At 45.1% G+C, this 23532-nt stretch overlaps 3 protein-coding genes and 1 long non-coding RNA gene across 4 annotated transcripts; 2 read left to right on the top strand and 2 right to left on the bottom strand.

Annotated features, from left to right (window-relative positions):
• Positions 1–71: 71 nt before the first annotated feature.
• Positions 72–7115, bottom strand: LOC306832133 (schwannomin-interacting protein 1). The gene is made up of 7 exons (XM_079356573.1): positions 6821–7115; positions 5351–5536; positions 4296–4402; positions 4077–4164; positions 3762–3869; positions 3518–3635; positions 72–2989 (listed from the first exon to the last, which is right to left on the bottom strand). Exons 2-7 carry the CDS (start codon positions 5531–5533, stop codon positions 2895–2897), a joined length of 699 nt encoding a protein of 232 aa, XP_079212699.1. The 5' UTR covers positions 5534–5536; positions 6821–7115; the 3' UTR covers positions 72–2894.
• Positions 7116–9304: 2189 nt separating this feature from the next.
• LOC306832134 (P2R1A-PPP2R2A-interacting phosphatase regulator 1) lies at positions 9305–19570 on the top strand. The gene is made up of 10 exons (XM_079356574.1): positions 9305–9640; positions 9876–10236; positions 10675–10759; positions 10841–10897; positions 11190–11236; positions 11316–11373; positions 11929–11993; positions 12076–12131; positions 12250–12334; positions 13273–19570. Exons 2-10 carry the CDS (start codon positions 10148–10150, stop codon positions 13394–13396), a joined length of 666 nt encoding a protein of 221 aa, XP_079212700.1. The 5' UTR covers positions 9305–9640; positions 9876–10147; the 3' UTR covers positions 13397–19570.
• A 1196-nt stretch (positions 19571–20766) lies between these two features.
• On the bottom strand, positions 20767–23503 carry bacc1 (BPTF associated chromatin complex component 1). The gene is made up of 5 exons (XM_079356575.1): positions 23131–23503; positions 22512–22606; positions 22080–22181; positions 21480–21808; positions 20767–21245 (listed from the first exon to the last, which is right to left on the bottom strand). The coding sequence occupies exons 1-5, from the start codon at positions 23149–23151 to the stop codon at positions 21181–21183; spliced, it is 612 nt and encodes a 203-aa protein (XP_079212701.1). The 5' UTR covers positions 23152–23503; the 3' UTR covers positions 20767–21180.
• On the top strand, positions 22614–23225 carry LOC306832145. Its single transcript, XR_013780187.1, has 2 exons — positions 22614–22836; positions 23102–23225. It is a non-coding gene; the product is annotated as an uncharacterized lncRNA (long non-coding RNA).
• Positions 23504–23532: the final 29 nt, after the last annotated feature.

Here is a 23532-nt window from a genome sequence, read left to right as displayed (position 1 = left end):
GCTTCTGGTGTATTTAAATATGTGTGAAGGTGTGAGTGTCGTCGAACAAACACAAAGAGGCGAAACGTGAAATCGCTTCAACTTTTATTAAAGAATCAAAACACTTAAAAAAAGATTTTTAAAATGTTTTCTTGGTGTGTTCGTTAAGACGAAGCAGCAGCCTCCAGCTCTGAAATATGGAGCTGATGCTGAAGTGTAACATCCTGCAGTTCCTCAAGTGTCCACTAGAGGCTGGCTGCAGAAGCACAGGAAGTCACATACACACCCATTCAAAAAGTGTGTCCCTGCAGGGGGCGCTGGAGTCCCCCGTGTGTCCCTGCAGGGGGCGCTGGAGTCCCCCGTGTGTCCCTGCAGGGGGCGCTGGAGTCCCCGTGTGTTCCTGCAGGGGGCGCTGGAGTCCCCCGTTTGTCCCTGCAGGGGGCGCTGGAGTCCCCCGTGTGTCCCTGCAGGGGGCGCTGGAGTCCCCTGTGTGTCCCTGCAGGGGGCGCTGGAGTCCCCCGTTTGTCCCTGCAGGGGGCGCTGGAGTCCCCCGTATGTCCCTGCAGGGGGCGCTGGAGTCCCATGGATGGCGGTCTCCGTGCTGGAAATGCTGTCTCAGGCTAACTCTGAGTCAAGCTAACGACAGGCTGAGAGCTGAGGCGGGTTTTAAGCCTCCTGACAAACCGTCACACGGCGCCCACCTGTCAATCAGCTCAGCTACACGCCTTATTGTGAATAACTCTGATCCTTCATCCAATCAAAACTGCTGAGTCATCAAAACATTCCCCCCGTACAGTGTGTGTGGATGGAGACATGAGCTAATTACACCTATTTGGTTTTTTGAAGCAGGCTGTAAACATGTTCATGTCTGCTGTAAAAACAGGCTGTTTGAATGGGTGTGTATGTGACTTCCTGTGCTGCTGCAGCCAGCCTCTAGTGGACACTCCAGGTACTGCAGCCAGCCTCTAGTGGACACTCCAGGTACTGCAGCCAGCCTCTAGTGGACACTCCAGGTACTGCAGCCAGCCTCTAGTGGACACTCCAGGTACTGCAGCCAGCCTCTAGTGGACACTCCAGGTACTGCAGCCAGCCTCTAGTGGACACTCCAGGAACTGCAGCCAGCCTCTAGTGGACACTCCAGGTACTGCAGCCAGCCTCTAGTGGACACTCCAGGTACTGCAGGATGCTACACTTCAGCACCGACTTCATTTTTTAACACAGGAGGTTTCTGCTTACTACAAACACAAACAGTGAAGCAAAGAAGTGTCTTAACATCAACACATCTTTCAGAGTTAATGTTTACATTCACAAATATATATCAAATTTATTTATTTACATTTGAAAACACATCTCTAAAATACATCCACAATGAAATAATAAATCTGTTCACATTGCTAGCTTCTTTGTTAGCTCATTTCCACACACTCAAAATATCAAACTTTTAAATTCTCGTATTTTATGTCCCGTTTTATACGACTCTGTTAAGATGTCGATTATAGATTTAAGCTTAAAAAAAATAAACATTTTCTTTACAGTTACATCCGTATGACATTTAGTCTGTATCATTCCTGCGTACGGCGCTGGGCGACGTTGGTAGTAGTGGTTTTAAACGTTACGTGTGTTTATAAATCATCTGAATATCCCTGATAAATAAGTTTAAATAGGTTTTCTCTATCGTTAAAAAATAAACCCAACAAACACGCTTTTTTTTTTTTACGTGAAAACGCAGCAACAATTGATTCATGATTCAAACTTATGGACGGCCACGTTCTCATCAATAAAATTCAACGTTTTAAAGTTTATTTTTGGCCTTTGTGCGCCTTCGAGGACGGAGTCAGAAATTGGGTCGAGAGAGAGAGAGAGAGAGAGAGAGAGAGAGAGAGAGAGAGAGGGGAGAAGGACGAGCGAACCACCACCGATGACAGGACTTCGTTTACTTTGAGGATCATCTGAGACGCTCGGGTGGATGGAACAGAATAAAACATGACGTGTATAACGGCGTGGGTTCTGTCTCGCTACACGTGCTGCATGAGTGTTATGTTCCCTTATTAATAAAAATATAAAAGAATTAAACACAAACTTAAATAAGATAAATTAACAGCCCTTATTTGCATATTAAAGTCGAGTTTTAACAAAGTAAATAAATCTGTTTTTGTTGGAATGATTGTTGGAAACATGTTACAGGAAGTTTAGTTTTTATTAAAAGCTTAAAGATTGAAATGTAATTTTATATATCCGTATATTAGCCAATCAGGAGCAGCTTTTAAAGGTTCTTTAGTACGACTGATGATGTGCTTGTTGTAAAAGGTTAAACGACTATAAAGCAGTTTCAAACGAACGTTCTGGGGCGACTTCCGGAAATCTTCTGAAAACTCAAAACAATCTGAAAGAAAATTCGCAAAACTCAAAAGGAAAAAATGATTCCAAAAATATTTTAGGTAGAAAAAAATTCCCTATATTTTTAAGAAACTTTCAGATGGACATTTTAAAAGTTTGTGATCAAATCTTCCAAAATTCTGGAAAAACTTCAGCGAAAATGAAATTTCTGCAATATTTTCTGAAAATTATCAGTAAAATCCTGAAATATTTGCAACTAAAGTTCAGCTCCTGGCGTTAAAGGTCGACCAAAGAAAGAGAAGTGAATGTTTTTAAAGGCCTCACAGAGAACATCTGTAACGAGCGAGAGGCCGGTTGGGAATGTTTGAATTCAGACTTTACTTCCCAACATCTTTCCCTCCTTTTGTTGAACGTGCCGTCTCATTGGCTCGTCTGTCCCTTGGACGCCAGCGATGCTGAGACAGCTTAAAGTCAGGTCTCCGTTTCTTTCCCTCGCTCGCCGCTCAGTTGTCTTTAATGATTGGTCCGGGAAGCAGCTTCTCCTGGTCACATGGACGGGTCTGTCTGTGGTCCCGGTCTTAGGTCAGGTCCTGCACGTCCAGCAGCATGGCGTCCTGCTTGGTCCTCAGCTGGTCTCGTACCAACAGGTGAGTCACGAGCTCGGAGCTCAGAGCTGCAGCAACATGAAGAATCGTTTTAATCAGATCGATCCTCGACCTGCTGAAGCCTCGAAAAACACTGAAGGACAGACGACTGATTCCATGAAGACACAAGTGTGTGTGTGTGTGTGTGTGTGTGTGTGTTTGAGTGTGTTTGTGTGTGTGTGTGTGTGTGTGTGTGTGTGTGTGTGTGTTTGAGTGTCTGTGTGTGTCTGTGTGTGTGTGTGTGTGTGTTTGTGTGTGTGTGTTTGAGTGTCTGTGTGTGTGTCTGTGTGTGTGTGTGTGTGTGTGTGTGTGTGTTTGAGTGTCTGTGTGTGTCTGTGTGTGTGTGTGTGTGTGTGTCTGTGTGTGTGTGTGTGTGTGTCTCTGTGTGTGTGTGTTTGTGTTTGTGTGTGTGTCTGTGTGTGTTTGTGTGTGTGTGTTTGAGTGTCTGTCTGTGTGTGTGTGTGTGTGTGTGTGTGTGTGTGTGTGTGTGTGTGTGTGTGTGTGTGTGTATGTGTGTGTGTGTGTGTGTGTGTGTGTGTGTGTGTGTGAGTTCATACCGTGTACTTCCTGTTGAAGTGTCGCTCTCAGGCTGCAGAGTTGTTTCTCTGAACACTCCTGCAGCTCCCAACGCTCCAGATGTTTCCGCTTGGCAACGCTGCTGCAGCTGGCCAAATGCTGCAACACACACACACACACACACACACACACACACACACATACACACACACACACACACACACACACGTTATCCTCCTCTCTCTCTCTCTCTCTCTTGCTGTCATTCCTTCCCTGGTCTCTCACCTCCTTCTGTTCATCCAGCAGTTTGTCTCTCAGCGTCCTCAGAGCGATGATCACTTCCTGTTTCAACCCGGCGGCATGGCAACCGATCCCCCCCGGCCCCACGGAGACCTGACAGAGATGTGTGAGGTGGTCAGTGTGGAAACAAGCTGTACAGAGAGTGGCAGCTCAGCCCCCTAAGCCCCGCCCCCTGGATTCTAACGTGCTTTATTTAATCCAACAAGCCGTTTGTTGAGATGAGAACACCAATCAACCAATCAACCAATCAACCAATCAGTGCAACCAATCAGCCATTTATTTACGATGTTTGAAAATGACCTTTTTCTTGCTTCCCTCTTCGTCGTCGTCTTCCTCACTGTCGCTGTTGTTGATGAAACACAGCTGCAGGTTTCTGTGGTTGTGAAATCTGTGAACAGACAACAAACAGGAAACAGTGGACGGAGTGTCTGAGCGAGTTCACAGCAGACGATCAGAAACACGGTGACAGGAAGTCTCAACATGTTTACAGAACTTTACGAGTAAACGAAGAAAACTGACCGCGAGGCGACAGCAGCGACTCGACACCTTCGCACGTCCTCCTCCTCCTCCTCCCACACGTCCGTCCACACTCGCCCACGACTCTCCCCCATCCTCACCTCACTCCTCTGGGGGAAGACATGCAGACGAGTCACCACAGCATGATACAGAGTCCTCAGTGTCATCACAAACACAGCCAGCATGTCCCCGTCCTCCCAGGAATGTCATCAGACAGAGACGGAGATAAGACGCAGGAGGAGCGGGCGGAGATCCAGAGGGACTTTAATAATGTTGAAGAAGAAAGAAACAGGACGAGACGAAGCTTTAAACTGTTTATGAGTTTGCAGAGATGCTGCTGTTTGTTTGTGTCGCTGCACGGTGTCAGTTCTCCCTCACTGACCAATGAAAATCAAGAAAGGGACGAGACTCCCGCTACAAAGACTCTTGTGTGGTTCAGGTTTTTGAGGGGACATTTTGTGGAGCTGCGATGGACTCCTGGACATGATTCATTTTCATGTTTTTGTTTCGTTACATTTCAAGGAATAAAAAAAATAATCCCTCTCTCCCTGGAGAACATACAGGAAGTGCTGCAAGCCAGCTCTCGTAACCTAGCAACGACAAGTGCAGGTCAGAAACGAGTCGACAGCTAATGTCCAGCAGGGGGCGACGGACTGACTGAATGATTAAAATGTTCCGACCTCTCAGCTGTTTGATTCCCTCAGAAAACATTTTCATCATGTTTGGAGTCAAATCTCCAGTTTCAAGTCTTCTCCAACACAGCACCCGAGAGACCCGAGAGAGGGGGAGGAGTTAGGGCGGGGCTACCTGGGCCAGACGACAGGCTTCTTCACAATCAGACGTCTTTTTGCCACCGGTGGAGTCGCCCCCCGGTGGACAACAGACAGAATGCAGAATAAATAACTTCTATAATGGCTTCAGTTTCCTGACCTCAGGGATAAGATAACACTGCACAGGGGTGGAGGAGGGCACAAAGGCTCATGGGAGATGTAGTCCTCAGACTAATACAAACCTATGACAGCAGAACCAACAACACAAACAACAACTTCATGTCTGACCTTTGACTTTTCCCTCCTCTCCTGCTCCTGTTTCTCCAGCTCAGCTATCCTCTGACTCAGGTCGTCCCAGTGCATGATGGGAAGGTCCGGGTAGTCCCCAGAGGAGGCCGCTGCCGTGTGATGATGCAGCTCTTTGTCCTCCTCCTCCTCCTTGTCCTCTGCCGTCTCTTTCTCTCCCTCCATCCTCTGCAGGAATAAGCAAGAATGGGGAAAAGTGAGACGACAACCAAAACGTGAAACAGACTCCTCCCCCTGACGTGCGTCCAGCTCGATGAAAGTTTGAACGTCTCCCTGGACTCATCTGGGAAGAAAGATCAATGATGAGTCAGTGACTAAAACACATTCATGAGGTGTGGACTTTAACACCAAACTGTATGATAACACTTCCTGTGGTTTTTATAAATCACATTTAGAAGTGTCAGAACGATTTTAGACGAATATGAAGGAATGAAGGAGAAAAGCAAAAGCTGAGGTGTAAAAGTTTTAAGTTCAGACTGTTGTCTGAGTGTATAACATCGACATGCTCGTCCTAGGGCTCGAACAACATGGGGGGGTTTTGGGGCCAATAAAAACATTGTTGTGAGAAAAAAAAAATCTGATCCCAGAAAATCTGGCGACATCTTCCTCTGATCTCTGATCTGTAGAGACATGATGATCTGTGTTGATCCCTCAGATTTCAAACAGAAAAGTCACTCGACCGGAAAGTAACTGAGCACGTGCGTGCATCAGGCTGGAGAGGGAGGATGTTTGTTGCCGATGTTATTGGCTGGCCGATTAATCGCTCATACTCGAGTAACCTCTGTTACATCAAAGATGATGGTGCATTCACGTGCTCCCCGGATCATCCTTCCGACTTCAGTGAGTTTACCTGAGTTCAGTTCGGGAAGTCTGAATGTTGTAACAACATAAACAAACAACAAACAAACAAAAAGCATCTTTACATGAACTCAACATATTTTCCCCCCCTCATGTCGATGACGACTATGACGTCATGTCGGGAACCTCCTTTTTGAGGGGGATTTTCCGAGCTGTTGTTGTGACTCGAACAGGTGTTCAGGTTCCGTTTAAAGCTCTGAGTCTCGTTTTTCCGACGTGTCGACGCTCCGTGAACGCACCGTCACTCCTCAGCTCTCAGAATTCCAGAATTTCTTGATTTCCTTCATTAAAAACTGAAGGAAAACTCCTCCACACTAAACTGCACAAACATCTGCAACTTTTAGGCACCGACACTAAGAACATGTCTCTGTCATGGATCCATTCATCTCCAACTGTCTTATTAATGAACTTTATCAAGTTACTTTATGAAACTATTAGTCATTAAAAGAACAATTTAAAACGTTGACAGCTTGTAGGCTATTTATCAATCTGTTTAAAACTATAACTTTAATACCATGTAATGGTGGTCACATCGTCGTTATGAATGTGGTTAATAAAAGTTGAGTTATAAACTCTCAGTCTGCGGTTGTTTACCAGCAGCGGGGAGACCTCGGAGGGTTCTACCCGCCTCACAGTCGCATCCACTCGGCCCCGGATCCCTCCGACATGTCGCGGTCCGTCAGCCCGCCGGTCCCGTCTCCCCGCCGGATTCACCGTGTGGGCGGTGAAACGCTTCTCCCGGTTTGTTCACACATTGAAGACAAGTCAGTGAAAGTGTTGTCGAGAAGTTTGACTCCGTGTGGAGTGAGGACGGACCTTCCCTTTCCTTCTTCCTCCCCCTTTCCTCCCCCCTCCTCCGCTCCTCTTTAACTCAAGTGTCTGCAGAGGGACGGAGACTTAACGGGACCGGGACTTAACGGGACCGGGACCCAGGAGCCCCCGGTGTGTGTCAGGAGTTAAAGTAGGATACTTGTAGTTTAAAGTTCTGTAGGATGTTTAGGACACTGGTTTAAGGAGCCTACTCACTATCAGCTCAAACACTTGTAAGCAGGGTCGTGTCCAGAGGGGGGGGGGGGGGGCATGGGGCCCCTAATGGGCCCCCCTTCAAATCTGATGAGCCACCCCAAATTATTTGTGTGCTTTCCATTTGAACTCGGAAGTCGGAAAGGAGAACATGTGATCGGGTTATTTTATGATATAGTGCGTTGTTAACGCCGGGCATAAGCTAACGAAAGAAAGGCACTCCTGAGGGCGGCCATGTTGCCTGTCCAACGAGTCGCCAGCTCACAACTGGAAGGCGGTAAGTTTGTTGAAGAACGCTCCCAGAGGACGCTCAGGAGACATGCTGGTCTTAGATGATGGGGTAAATAAACTTCAGCCCCCCCCCTGCACCAGTCCAAACACCATGGACTCGCCCCTGCTGCGTTTTCAGTCTTTAAAACTGAAACCCGTCGACAGTTTTATCTTCACCTGTAGCCCTGATTTCAAAAAGGCTTTTTAACATTTGTCACGGGATAGAGTGTCTTGCATTTCTTTGTGTGTTTTCCGACTTTACTCTTCAGACTCTTTTTCCACTTCAGTGATAAACACATCCAGAGTTTCATAGTGTCATTCCTCCTCCCCCAAAGAACGCCTCACCTTTGACCTTTGTTTACAGTCTGTACATACACACACACATTTACACAAAACTACAACCAGACAACAACCTACACTGTACATGAGTTTCCATAGACACGTTATATGAACATATAACGTGTCTGTGCGATGCAGTATTATATATAAATATGAACTGAGCAGCTCAGCCTGTAGGGACTTAGGCTGGGAATAAGTTGGTCTGGTAGCTGGAGAGATGCCAGACCACTTCCCGAGTAATGCCGAGCTGCCCTTGAGCAAGGCACCGACCCACTAACCACTCTGTGTGCTCCCTGTGTGGATTAAAAAAAGATAACTGTCGGTGAAGCTCAGGTCAGAGTGTCTCTCAGAGCTTCAGTCCGCTGTCAGGTCTGGGTAAACGTGTGTCCGGAGGCAGTGAAGGGGTTAAAGGCCGAGCCTCCCGGTGTCCGGTTTCATCATTTTTTAGCGATGACGACTCAAAGCAGATGGAGGATTTGGGGATTCTGGGTGAACAGAGGAGAATGAAGAGTCACAGCAACAGAGAGCACACCTCAGATAAAACACACACGAGCTTTGATTTCATCATTTACACGTCTTCAAACTCGAGCTCAAAGTTCTTTAAACACTTTGAGAGCCATGGGAAAGATTTCTCCTTTAAAACAAACATCTCTCCATTAGTTTGTTTAAATATCACCGTTACTTCAGTTGTTCCTGTTCTTGACTTTTGAGCTTTCTCGTTATTTTCTAACATTTTTATAATTATTAATTTGCCTTTAACACATATGAGGGACTTTGGGTTTGACGAGCAGAGCACTAAACAAATATGTGTTTCTTACACTTTATTTTGTAACTTCATTGATTCGCTGGTTGAAGTCCTGGTGTGGTCCAAGTTGATCTCTAGAGAAGCCCGATAACTTCCTGTCAGGGGGCCCTCAAGGACGGAACCGAACCCTCACCTGCTCCCCGTCCTCTGACACCTCTCCATCAGCGCACAATAAAGTAGTAAAGTAATAAAGTACTTTATTGATTATCAATAAAGTAGATCTTCTTCTTTTATATATGTGTGACTTGTTTTTAAAAGCATAATTACAAAGTGTTCCATACAAGGGTTAAAAATAATGAAATCACAAACAACCAAAAACTGTCTGAAACTAATCCCACCACTAATAACTAAATGGATAGAGAGAATTTATGATGTTTATGGAGAGAATAACACATAAGATGAAGAATTTAGGGTGTGTGTGTGTGTGTGTGTGTGGGGGGGGGTGTACTTAAGCATTGAATTTAAACCCTCAGGAGATAGTGAAGAACACGAAAACATAGTACACAAATCATCTAGAAAATGTACAGTCAAGTATATCTCCTATACCAACCATATGCAAATGTATTAATGCTTGCTCATGTCATGTTCTTTTTTCCTTTTATCAAAATTTAAATATTTTTTAAATAAAAATTACATTTTGTATCGATGAAAGTTATATAAAAATAAGAAAATCATAGATAAAATATATTAATAAATGAGTTCCTTCTTACAAACACATTTAAAACGTTTTTAATTATAAACTTTATGTTATTGTCAGTCGTCCTGTTGCGCCTCTTTGCTGCAGTTCTCTCAGTGGCCAGACGGCGGCGCTGTTTTCACAGTTGGTAAACTACCTCTATTTGGTGAAGGACTATGTTGTTATAAAAATCTTTCAAACTGTTTATTTTCCGCGGTTCTTGGACTCTTTTTAGGGTCTAATCGGCGTTTAGGGGGGAACCGTGTGAGCAGCTCCTGTCAAGACTGTGTGGCCGGCCCGGGTGAGACTTCTTCGGACAGCTGCTTAGCGGTTTTCCGATCTCTGGCTGGAGGTTTCACTGCAACCCAAGTTAGCTCAACAGCTAATCCGAAAGTCACGTCACCTGCGCGGACTCGAGTTAAAAGTTTCCCCGCAGTGCCGGGACAGCCGGGTTACTTTCAACCGGATGTCCTTACAAAACTTTATCTCGAGTGTTTTTTCGCGGGGTTTATTTCTATAATCTCGTTTTCACGCAGACGTTAAATTTGATTTGGAAACGGCAGCAAGTGAAGCGTATCCGCGGGGAATAAATGACGTTACCCCCCCGCAGTCAAACACGGACCGGGGTCTTTCCTGTGAGGGAAATGCGATAAAAGAAGACAGAGTCCGGGTTAAGCAGCTCCACGGTCGGCTCCTCGAGAGGCCTGCGGGTCGGGCTTCTACCGGGCTTGAGTAGAGCCCGACGCCGCCGTCGGAAGGTCGGAGGCCGGCAGTCGGCACTGCCTCCGACGGGCCTTCGCACTGAGGTATGGAACGGATGGAAGTCGACCAGTGCGCAGGCGCAGCTGGCGGGGCACTCCGCAGATCGAACAGCGCCCCCATGATCACCAGCGTCAGGTCAGTGGTACTACAACCAAATCTGCAACACCGAACCCCATAAAAAAAAAAAATCTTATTTACCAACATTTTTGTTACCAACCTTATGCACCTCATGAAATTTAAAATAATACATATTTACAATGAATATTTACTTATCTTTAATTATGCATATTTCTGATACATGGGAATACTCAATACATTTGAGTCTGTTTTATCAAGCCTTCCTTTGCAGTGAGTGGTTTGAGGTTGAGAGTTGTGAACTCTTAAAATACGTATTTTGTCATTGAATTATGGCTTGTGGATTAATTGATAATTATTTCTTAATTTACAACAGATGGATTCAGACTGACTTTTAAAGCGAAAAGTTAAATAAATGTGTAATGATGACGCTGTATTTTATTTATTATACACACTAATTCGCTCATGTCTCACGTTTCCTTCTTGTCTCTCTGCCAGTGATGGGATGGCGGTGTTCAGTCCCGTGATGTCAGCTCGGTACAGACGCAGCAGTGTGTCCATTAACCCCAGCTGCCCCTCACAGGTCGGTGGATCACGCTGACTGATTACACGTCAGCTGTCTGCCCGCTCTCATCCATCCTTTCTTTGCCTTCCTCTCCTGCAGCTCGTCCCTCTCTCTCCTTTCTCTCTGACCGGAGACAGACTGGACCAGAAGAGGCCGGTGAGTATCAGGCTCTGTTTGTGAACAGAAGTTATTTTCAGCCTTTCAGACACGAGAAGTAACACTGGAACAAACAGGAAGAGAAATGCTGCTCTCTGATTGGTCACTTCAAATTGAAATCTAATTTCTGACACTATGATTTGGTCAGTTTGGAGGTTTTCGCTCTGTGAAGTAAGACGAGTGTCACGTCTCCATGGTAATCAAACAATGACACAGACTAACGAGGTAACGCGAGGGGTTTAGCGGGGACAGGAAGTGAGTGTTGATTGACAGCTGTTTGTGTTTGGTGCAGGAGGAGAACATGGAGATGACTCTCAGAGGGAGTCTGCACAGAATAAGGTACAAAACAAACTCAGTGTGCTGCTGTTTGAAGTTTGAAACCAGAATATCTAACTGCCTCTCCTTCTCCGTCTCCCAGTGCTTCCAGTCTGATCCCAGTTCCTCCGGTCAGTCAGTGGCACGACCACGCATCAGTGGTGAGCATCTCCTGACCTCATAGTGAACTCTCCCTGCCAAGCTGTTTCTGTCATTTAACACATTTCCTCACCAGCTTTGTGTCAGAGGAGAGGATCATGGGTAATGCAGTATTAACAACAATCCAATCCACCAATCACAGAGAGCGATGAACAAAGAGAACTTTTACTCTTAATTAGGATTGAATACAGTTTTATATCCAGATGAAACTGTTCAGTATGAACAGATCACAAGATGGCGTCCTCGTTCACGCCTCGAGAAAACTTCAACACATTTATTTGAATGTTTTATGAAAGTATGAAACGTCCATGTGACGGCACTCTGCAGGAGAACGGAGACGAATGAACCGTCTGTAGGAGAGAAAAAGGCCGGCAGACATAACGGGGATGAACACGGCCTGGAGGACCCCCTGCTGGTCTGGCGCCCGTAGGATTAGCCCGCCTTGCTTGTTGTGTTCATTCGTCTCCTGTCTCATTGAATCAGAGCAGAGATGGACGGAGGCATCACAAAGTATCACAGACGAGTTTTCAGAGACTTTTCATTCTTTTCTTCTTCAGTGGTTTCAGTCACAGGACAGCGGCGTCACGCCTAACTCCTCCCCCAGTCCCACGCGGAGGTTCAGGTACGAACGTCACCTTTTTCTGTGTCTAGGAGCAGCTTCTGTTTGGATCTGTGTTTTTTACGAACCTCTTTGGCGTCCACAGACCGGCAGTCAGCGCCACCGTGAGGTGGCCTGCATTAACGCCACTCAAGAGGAAAGGTCAGCCACGCCGTGGTCAGGTTAACGGCGTTTGAACGTTGACTTGAGACACATTGGTTTATATTCACTCTCATTCTGAAGTAATGTGAGTGTTATTAATACATTCATGTTCCCACAGGAGGGGTGGAGTCAGATGGACCACCTAAGAAGCTCTTTGTTGCCGGGGTAACGGATCCCGCCAACAGAAGCAGCTACACAGTCAGGTGAGGATCAACACGCTACGACTGTTTCTACCCCGACGCCTCGTCTGGCGCTCGTGTAGACGGACGACGAATGAGAGAGGAGAGATCGTTAGCTTGTTGTAGAAAGTGGCGCATTAATAATATTCGCATCATGATTGACATGTTGACCTTTGACCTGTGTCAACAACGGAGAAACACTTTATTCAGCTCGCTCGTCTGTACAAAGCACCACACTTCAATTCATCCACTTTCAAAATAAAAGCACCATACTTCAATTCATCCACTTTCAGAATAAAAGCACCACACTTCAATTCATCCACTTTCAAAATAAAAGCACCACACTTCAATTCATCCACTTTCAAAATAAAAGCACCACACTTCAATTCATCCACTTTCAAAATAAAAGCACCACACTTCAATTCATCCACTTTCGGAATAAAAGCACCACACTTCAATTCATCCACTTTCAGAATAAAAGCACTACACTTCAATTCATCCACTTTCTAAATAAAGCATCACACTTCAGTTCGTCCACTTTCAAAATAAAAGCACCTTGCTTCGGTTCGTCCACTTTCAAAATAAAAGCACCTTGCTTCGCTTTGTCCACTTTCAAAATAAAAGCATCGAACGTCTTACTGTTTGCTAGGGGAAACTGACGTACTCCATCTGTTGTTTGTTTGCATGGTCTGTCAGGACTCTGGACCTAAGTTAATGGGTACAGCGTGGACAGTTAGCATGAGATTGTGTGTAATGCAACGCCAACATCAAACGCTCATGTGTTAAGACACGGTGCAAGATTGACACATTTCATTTTAGTGATCGATGTATCGAAACGCTAAAACCTTTAAACCAAGAGGAAAGAACAATTTCTAAATCTGATCAGCTCAGAAAGTTTTGCTTCAGATCTCAGTAATCAAACTCTGCTGGAAACTTTCCTGCCTCTCCTTGTTTCCACTCAGTGTTTCCCAGACGGCGGCAGGATCTCCGCCTGCAGGGGGCGTCAGTCCTCAGTCCAGCCCTCTGTCTCTCTCTCCTCCCCCCGCCTTCACCACATTCACCTCCCACCAGCACCCCGGACACTAAACCCTCCTCATCCTCCTGGTCCGGAGTCCTGACCCTGTCACTGTGGGTGCAGACTGACAACCAGCATCAGCTCCAGAGAACCACGAAGAACATCGACACCGATCGCACCTTATTCCTGCTCCAATCAATCGCCAGCATCACTGTAAGTCACGCCTCTTCCTGTGACCACTGAAGAGTTACAGGAAAGGTTTTTGCCCTCTGACTTGATTTACTGCCTGGTCAAGTTTCTGATCTGGCTCTCCGGATGTTTCTCCAGAAATCAAACCCTCCCAAAGTTTCTGATATTACATTTTCTGTTGGTTATTTGGACAACTGCGTCGTTACTTTGTTTTAAACCCTCAGAGTCAGCGGTGGACTGGGATTGGGGAGAAGGAGGACTCTGCATTGTCAAATGTGTGGCCCCTCCCCCAAAAGAGGGTGTGGCCTTTGAGTTGTGAGTCCATCATCTGACTGGAGGCTCGTAGAATAACCGTAAATCCAATAAAGGTTTCCAGAGGATTCACCATCAGCATCGTGACAACATCACGACTTGTGAAGCCGAGGACGCGCTGGTTGTGTCTCCGGACTGAAGACGGATTCCAAACCTCTCTGCAGACCAAGCTAGTACAGAAGCAGGAGAGGTCAATCAAGTCAGCACAGAAACAGCAAACCCCCTGTGCATGTTAGTGCACATGCAGCTCAGAGGTGGATTAAAATCCGGGGCTGCAGCTGAAGTCCGATGAGTCGATGCATTTTCTGGAGCTCCAGATCGTCTCTGTTCTCAGGTCTTGAGTTGTAATCAAGACGTAGGAACAGAAAATGAAGAAACGTGAAGTGAAGTGTTTCGATTAAACATATCCTGAAAGACTTCCAGGTAATTCTGGAGCGACTTCAGCGATCCAGTCGGCACGTCGAGGATTAACAACAAAGAAACTTCAGGAAACATTCATGTTGTCCTGTAAACGTATCGACATCTTCATCAGGTAGAAGTTGAAACAATCTGATGAGATTTTAGACATTTGGAAGGCGAAGTCGCCGGGATTACTGACTCTACTAGCACTTATTCAGAACAGATCATGAGTTTCATCTTTTATCAACAGCACAACTTATTTAATATGCAGGAGCCCAAACAAACAGTCCCTGTCCCCAAATCCAAATCTGTCTTTGAACCTTTTGTCCGGCGTGAATAGAAACCTGAAGTTTAGCCCGTGAACAACGTTTGTGACGTCACCTGACTGAAGCTACAGACGTTACTTATTGGTCAAACGTTTGTTGGCGACGGTCCCTCTGTTGGATGTTTGGTGTCCTACCAGCTTGAGAGACTGGTTTAATAACCGTCTCCCAGTGGACAAACTGAAGTGTATTTTGTTAATAATGTATCTATATGTGAATATTGACAGTCGGAGCAGCTCATACGTGCTCGCTTGTCTTCAGCCTGCAGGGTTTGATTGCAGGAAGTCGCCACGCTCTGCCCTCCTTTAACATTTTAGCTTCGTCTTTCGTCTCCGTTTGTCTCTTTGAGCGTCTTCAATCTTTTTTCTTTTTTACTTGAAATCAGCCGCCCGGTCCTCCAGAAATCAGTTGGGATTGTTCTGCTGAGCAGTTCACCTGAAAGCTCACCTGATTAGTCAGAGTTGGTTTGATTCTTCATATTTCACAGACCAGCGGTGACCTGAGGCCCCCCGGGCAATAATCCCATACTGTCAGTCACTTGATGGGACGTATGGACATTTATATTCCACATCAGGATCCAAACATTTATCAGAACAGACCCATATGAGCGCGACAGAGTTGCCTTGCTTTAGCTCGTCCTGTGATTACGACGCCAAGCACAAAGATACTGACGCTCGTCAATTAACTTCTGCTCACAAGAAAACATCCAACCTGACAGAAAACAGAGGAATGTATCCGCCGCTCCCCTGGAGCTCCACAAACAGTCCACGCTCGCCAAGAAGACGACCTCCACGAAGTGTCCGGCGTGCGCTAGAATGCTAGCACACAGCGATACTCAGAAACTGTCTCTCACCTGAAACACCCTCGACGTGCACACTGTTACACAGCTATTATCCGATACTCATGTAGCAAACAAAAACCTTCCCTACTGGATTCAAACTAGCACACAGTGACCAAGATTCACAAATCACCGACCCGTACCGTCCTACTTTTTTGGACCCTTCTGTTGGGGAGCGACCCTGAAAGGTGGAGCTAAACACTGCAGGCTGTTGATTGGTCCAAAGAATCTTCACTTCCTGTGTGACAGCGGCGAACAAAACTCAAAACAGCTGATTGTTTACGCCTGTATTTCTCCTCACGGCGTTCTGAAACACAGCTGGATGAGTTTAGTAATAAAGAGTCACATGACAGAAGAGACTGCTGGACGTCTTCTTCGTTGGTTTTGTTTGTTTCGCGTTTTTCTCCTTTGAATATATTAGCGGGTTAGCTGTTAGCGGTTAGCTGCTATCATGTGACATTATTACGTATCTGACGCGGCTATCGGCATCTGGTTTACACGCCGCCTACCAACGACACGGTTGGCTCTGGAAACACAAACAGGATCAGGATTTACCGAACCAAACTGTACTGATCTGGACCGGACCGGACCGGACCGCTGGGTGGAAACTGGACTTTAGTAAAAAACTATCAGACACTCAGAAGTCGTTTTCAGACTTCTTAATGCAGCAGCTAAGCTCAGCCGTCGTCCCCTCTTTGTACATTTATATCGACGCCACGGTGGAGGTCGTCCATGTGGGCGGAGCTACACGCTGACATCAAAGGAGACACAGGACATTTAAACATTGTGCGTTTTGTGCTTGGCTTTTATCACCGCCGTCACACAGGAAGTGACAAATCTTTTGACCAATCAACAGAGTGTGTCTTAGTCCGCCCTGTAGAGTCGGATCGGTACAAGTGGCACGCCAACAGAAGGGTCGCAGGCGTAGGAATGTACGGCTCGGTTTTATTGGTACTATTTACCAACTTGTGATGATGGGAACGCCAATAAATGTAGCGTGCTGAATCAAACCAGAGCGTCCTGTAGAAACGATAATGACTCCCTGCTGCCCAACGACCGTATTCGGATCAAGTACTTACCTGAAACAATCCGGTGCCACCAGAAAGTATCTGGTACCAAACAGCTCTCATCCCCTCGGAGGCTCTTTGACCCCTCTCCCCAGTTAGCTCGAAAGGAAACTGATCAGCAAGATTCAGCACCGATCACAGATACTTGTAGCCGTCGCTGTTCCGTCAGAGGGGACGATTGATTGTGTGTGTGTTTGTGTGTGCGTGTGTGTGTGCGTGGATCTTAAATGAGATGCAGTTCTGCTTCCAACTTTTGCACTTGCACAGTATTGTACAGTTTTGTATGTTCACTCATCATCGTGCCTAAACATGCCGCCATATTTCAGAGGAGCGTTGGTCAGGCTGTTTTTATTTTTTCATCCTATCAGATTCATCAACAGGAAGTTTGACCTGTTCTTGTCTCACAGCTGACACACCTGTCAGATATGTTTGTACATAGTCTATAATAAGCTGTTTTTATATCTTTACTGCCCCCTCTCTTTCAAAGCAGAAACATCCGAGTGAGCGTGGGTCGCTGCACAAACAAACCTGACTTCTTCAAAATGTTTCCAAATCTCGCTCTGACAGATTTGACTTAATTTCTTTTTTTTTTTTTTTTCTATCATGACTTTGCACATTTCTATTTAGATCACTTTAAACTTTTTCTTTTACATGATCATGAAAACATATCATGTAAGAAAGTGCTGTTAAATTTAGCTGCTTTTTTTGTTTTTCTTGCTTTATTTTTTGACTTGTTACCGTCTCTGTGAGTCTATCCTGTTCTTAAGAAACATTTCAGATAAATTCTTTTAAGTTGCTGCAAAGAATTTAGCTCTAAAGGTCACATGACCTCCTCCTCCTCTTCTTCAGGTGAAATCAGTGTCCTCGCTCCTCTTCATCATGTGTGTGAAGTGTGTTGTTGTAAATCCACTCTGATCCTGTATTTGATCATGTCTATAAACCCCTCTATTTCAGCCCTGCTCAGAACAGGCTGTTTCTGTGTCTGTAGCTTTAAATATGTAAATGAGCTGTGTCTGGCCACGCCCCCTCTCTGGAAGGGCTCGGGTGTACTCGCTGCTTTCTGGCTCCATGTCCTATCGTTTACGGTGAGAAGGCAGACTCAGAGGGCAGAACAAACACCTAGCTGTGGGAGTGTCACCCACCTGGGGGAGGGGCTACTGCCCTTTGTGATGTCATGAAGGGGAGGGGCTACTGCCCTTTGTGATGTCATGAAGGGGAGGGGCTACTGCCCTTTGTGATGTCATGAAGGGAACATCTCCAAACGGCCTGTTTGAGCAGGCAGGAGACGGAGAGGATGGACTTGTCTCATCATAGAGAGACATGGAGAAGATGATTTAGCATCATATGTGACCTTTAAATCAGCATTTTATTTTTGAATCATTTTAAATCAGGAACAGGATAGACTCCTCGCCGGTAGCAACGACACGCTGCCAAATCAATCATCCGTACAAACTGTTGCTTTAAGACTATTTTTGTTTTGATGTAATCATGTTGAACTTTGCACACTCGCATCACAAGCTGTTTCAAATATGAAGAGAAGACTTTTTTTTAATGTAGCTTGATTTAAACGTGATCGCTTTGCACAAATCTTCTGCTTCAAAGAAATGTTTTTAAGCCAAAAAAAAAAATCTTAAGCGAAATGCAAATTAACTTTTTTAAACACAGATGCTCCAGCAGCTGCGTCGTACGAAGCTTTTTATCGTGGTTTTGTTTTATTCCCTTTTAAGGTCAAAATGATTGATTCTTTGATACCATGTTTTAAAACATCGATAACTGAAAGGAACATAAATCTGTTCTCCTGCACGCTGTCGACGTGGCACGAATTGATTGGCAACGTTTCCATTTTAAAGGTGCAGACGTTAATAAAAACAAGAAATGGCGTGATGTTGGGATATCTGATTTTGTTGCCCAGGTATCAAACTGGTATCGATGTTTTATTTGTTACAATTTAAAATCATTTCAAAGTTTAAAATTCTGAAAAATCTCTGATCACAAAATATTAAGATATTTAAATTTATTCTTTATATATTTTTTGAGACCTTTGTTTTTTGTCTTTTCCAGACAAATATGTTTGTTTCAGACGTCACGTTACGATTCAGCTTTCTTCGCTTCACGTTAGCTAAAACGGTGTTTACGCGGGGTCGGCCCGATGTTCCCACGGGGGTCAGAGTTAAAGATGGAGGAACATCCAGTCGGCACGCATCCCTGTAAATCACGTTACAGCTTTTTCTTTAATTCACGCCACGTTTAAGCTTTCCTCACTTTACGTTAAAGTATTCGTTACGTTAAAGCGCTTTCTCCGTTCACGTACGACAGTCATGTTTATGCATCACGTTGTTTAAGCTTTCTTCACGTCCTGTTTTTGTTTTATTTAGCGTTGTATTTTCTCCAGATGATGTCAGAGATCTTTGATCGTTCGGTTTGTGAGTTCAGTCTCTCTGTTAGGAAACGTAGCGAGGAACCACTCGAAGGTTTTTCAGTATTAAAGCGAAGAATCACTCCGGAACAACGCTCAAGGTTCATCAGCGCTGAAACTGACCCTCACCGTGACCCGTAGTTCCACGCCTCCCCTTTGGCCACGCCCCCGCTTTTAAGTTGTTTTTTTTGCTTTGATTCAAAACGACCTCGGCCATTGTCGTTGTTCCGTCCCTTCTTCGTTCTGATTCGTCAGTGAGGGTGACGGGACATTGACGTGGCGTTCGAGCGTTTATTCTCTGCGTCATGGTTGTAATTTAGAAACCAGCAGACTTTTCTCGGGGTCAGTTTGGCGTCCGACGTGCTGATGATAAAAGTTTAACGTTTTTCCAGAGTGACTTTTGACTTTTCAAAATAAAGGGCTGCTAGAGTTTAAAAAAAGGGAACTAAAAGCACAGACATTCACTCGAGTATTCTCAGACTGTAAATACTTTATTTTCTTTCTTTCTTTTGGACAAATTCTCGACATTAAAGAAATGAGATGATGTATTTTTATGCAAGTGTAAAATAAAAAGTCTATATTCGAGCGTTCATTCCCTCACAGCTGTAAAAAGAAAAAGACGTTTTAGTTTTTAGTCTGTTCATCTTTAAATATATCATTGTTTATGAAAACGATCAATAAAAGAAAACCTGTATCAGAAACACGAGCGTCTTCTTTCCTTCTGCTCGGAGCACAAACTGAAGGTCAGCGTGTTCGCGCGGCGGCGGCGCCGTCTGCTGCTCACGCTTTATTATATCTCCACCCCTCAGGAGGTCTCAGTGGGAGGAGCCTCGTCCTTCAGGAGGAGCTGCAACCTTCTGAATATTTAGTCCCTTCTTTCTTTCTTCGGTGTTGATCAGGTGGTTTTTAAAGGCCTATTGAAATAAAAGTTCTTTATATATAAATATGGAAACAAAAAGAGACCATGATGACAACTTCAAACAACCAGAATCAAAGTGTTTGGTGTCTCAGTCGAGCAAAGAAAAACTATTTTACGTTCACAATATAAACTTATTACATGAGAAGTTTTCGGTATTTGGACCCAAAAAAACGACGACGGTAAAATGTAAAAGTTCTTAAAATAAATGTAAAATAAATATTTAGGAGACGAAAACCAGCCGATTAATTTGAAGGTCAAACGATCAGAAAAGATTTCATGGCTTAATATTTTTGTTCTTTTTCAACTTAACGGTTTTAAAAATGTGAATAAAAGTTTATTAACCAACAGAAGCATCGATGACTTCATTTAGCCTTTAAATAATTCATCTTTGTTTTATTGTGAAATCATCGTTTCCTGTTTCAGCTTCAGTGAAAAGTTATCAGATTCTTTAATCAGGATCGACGACCTTAAAGACAAAACTGTTGTGTAGTTTTTGCTTTCTGCCACCGGAGGGCAGCAAACTGAAGCCTTCATATTAAACTGTTCTGAGGCCGCTGAAGACTTAAACTCCAGACCCGCTCCGATCGCTTCCTTCTGAAAGATGTCGAGTCATCGGTTTGAGTTTTATCTCCCGGTTACAGCCGTGAACTTCCCCGTGTTACCGTCTACGCGACGGACGCCGCCCGCACTGATATTCATGGTCTTGGTCTCGGAGCACTCTGGCTCCGGGTTCGTCTTGGTTTAAGTTTAAAAAACAAATACACGGGGGGGCATGAGTTCCCCCCCCATGTACAGAAGTCTTAGTCCTTAAAGGTGGCGGCCTGGGTTCGAGTCCGACCTCTAACCCCACTCTCTCTCTCTCTCTCTCTTGCTCTCTCTCTCTCCCCCTCTCTCTCTCTCTCTCTCTCTCGCCCTCTCCCTCTCTCTGTCCACCGTCACGTGTCCATAAAAGAAACCTTTCAATAAAAGAAGACAACATGAAGGGTTTGTTTTTTTTACTCTCACTGGACGATAAAACAAATCCGACCTCTGCAGGTCCGATCATGATCACAAAGCATCAGAAACACGGGACGTTAAACTTCGATCACCGAGCGGCTGATTCAGATCGTCACTGATCGAGTGCTGACGCCGGGTCGATCAGAGAACCGTCGAGTCCGAGTCCTCGTGTTGGTCTGCAGCTCCACAGTCAGTGTAGTTTGTCTCTGATCAAACATGATTCTTCCTCACAAAGAAAAACAAAGCTGAAGCTCGACGAGTCTTTAAAACATCTAAAATGTGACTCCGGACTCTTTTAATCTGATTCAACTAAAAACGGAAAGAATTCTAAATGATGGACAGACGGGTTTAAAAGAATAAACATGTTGTGGTGACGTGATGTGGAGAGGTCAGAGGTCAGCGGGAGAGCAGCGGGAGGTCACTGGAGTTCATGATGAGGCTGGAGTCGAGGTTCAGGCTCTCTGTGGAAAAGAACATTTATATTCAGTCAAAACACAAAGTTTACTCAAAGTATTTAAAGTTACTCAGTTTGACCTTTGACCCTAAAATGTTTGAGTGACTTCTGAGCGTTTCACAGAGTCAGTCAGGAGAAAACAAACAGCCTTCCTCACGGGAAGATGGACGACTCGAATCGATTGGACGAACACGATGTATGGGCGCTCGTGCGTCTCGTTGCGAAGCGAGGTCGCACTGACCTTGGTCGAAGTTGAGCTTCTTGCTGTTCGATCCGTCTCCGAGTCCCTCGATGTCCACCAGGTCGCTGTTCACGTCCGAGTCGTTCAGCGCGCTCAGCGTCACGTCCGCCGTCTTCTGTTTCTTTATGGGCGGGGCCATGGAGGGGCTGCTCTGCATGCCGGACGCCACCACCTGCGAGGTCGGCACGGCGATCATGGCCGGGGCGGCTGGAGGTGGAGCCGTTGCCATGGAGATGGCGGTTTTCTTGACCGTCTTCTTGGGCGACTCAGAGATGGGGACTCGGCTGTCCTCGTACAGCTTCCTCTTCACCGTGCTCTTTATCTGAGCGCTGCGGGCGGGAAACAGAGACGTTAGCTTAGCTTAGCATAATGACTGGAAACAGCTAGCCTGGGCAAAGCTAACAAAATCCTGAGCTCATTCCAAGAGCTTAGCAACTGATCCTAGCCAATAAAAAGTCGACCCCGTAAGCGTCCAGTTTTTACGACATGTTCAGTAACAACAAAGTGAGATGTTGAATATGTGAGCGCACGTTTCAGCTCAGGACCGACTCTGATGAGACACGTGGCGCTAAAGAAAAGGAGCTGAAGACGAGGACGTACACTGTTCTCTCTTTGATCACCGTGCTGATGTTGTTCAGGTCGTCTCCAAAGCGACGCACCGCCAAACGCAGCATCTCGATCTCTGTCTCTGTCCACTTCGCTCTGAGGACACACACACACACACACACACACTTATAGTAAGATCATACTATCTTGTCAGGCCCTGTGTCCCTGGCTCTAGGTCCGTCCTCCTGTCTCTATGGCAACAGTCTGTTGACAGCGGTCTCTGTATGACCGACACTGCTCCGTTACTTTTTACTGTTTTCATTTTGAGATCTTTTTTTTTTTTCTCCGACAAAATGCGAAGAGGACGTGAAAACAGGAAGTAGAATAATAATGAGGTTCAGAGAGCAGAGAAGACTCTTAATGTCACCAGGATATTCTCCTCACCTGGTGTGTGTGTGTGTGTGTGTGTGTGTGTGTGTGTCTCACCCTGCAGGGCTGGAGTCAGACACCGGGTGGAGCTGCATGGTCAGCTCTCCCAGTTTAGTGAAAGCAGCTCCGGCTGCAGAGAAAATCTCGCCCACCTGTAGAGAAGGGAGAGAGAGAGAGAGCGTGAGGTCAAAGAGAGGACAGAAACCTCGCCCTGTGTGATGTCACATCTTTCTAAACTTATTTTTATTTTAACATTATCAGTGTTTGTTCATTCAGGGTGGAAACAAACAATGAAAGGGATTTTTATCGGAAGGTCACTGAAGATTCACCACGACGTGGCGTGATGAATATTATCACTCTCTAGAGTCTGGGCAGAACATAAGTGAGGGGCGATCATCACTCCTCTTCTCTCTCCTGCAGATTATTCATCTTTTACTAACTTTGGTTTTCAATAAGAGTCCGATCATCACAGCTCTTATAATCCTTTATATTCATTATTATTACTGATAAGAGACAGAACAGAATCAGTGAGAGAGAAATGTGAGGAAGTGAAAAATATGTTAAAATTTAGGACAGAATAAAGATAAACATTTAAAACAGTTTAAAGATAAATAAAGGTGAGGTTCTGCTCTCTGATTCTTTAACAGGTGAGTCTCCTGTTTCCCAGGTAACTTACCTTTGCAGAAGCTGACGTCATCACGGTGAAGTAGTAAGTTTTTTTCAGTATATCTTTAACCCTTTAATCAAAACAACAAAACGAAAACACACGAAGCTAGCTGCTAGCTGAAGTTAGCTCCTTGTAGCTCGGTGTCGTTAGCGGGCTTCCATAGAAGGCGCGTGATGTTTGAATCAAACAAAAACCAAACTTTAAGATATGAACATCCAGTCAAATACTTTAAATTAAAGCGGAATACATTATAGTTACATATTTAATAAAAATAGATACAAATATTGGACAACAAAGACCGACGGGATAAAGAAATATTGCGCTACTTGAGACTTCGACGTCATTGGTCATTCTCACAGGAAAGGGCGGGGCATGTCACTTTCACCGCTTTCATTGGCTTAGCCACTATTT

This window comes from Symphodus melops (genome assembly GCF_947650265.1).
Source record: "Symphodus melops genome assembly, chromosome: 11".
Lineage (NCBI taxonomy): Eukaryota > Metazoa > Chordata > Actinopteri > Labriformes > Labridae > Symphodus > Symphodus melops.
The sequence above is the reverse complement of the archived record's forward strand: the minus strand, read 5'-3'. Positions and strand labels throughout refer to the sequence as shown.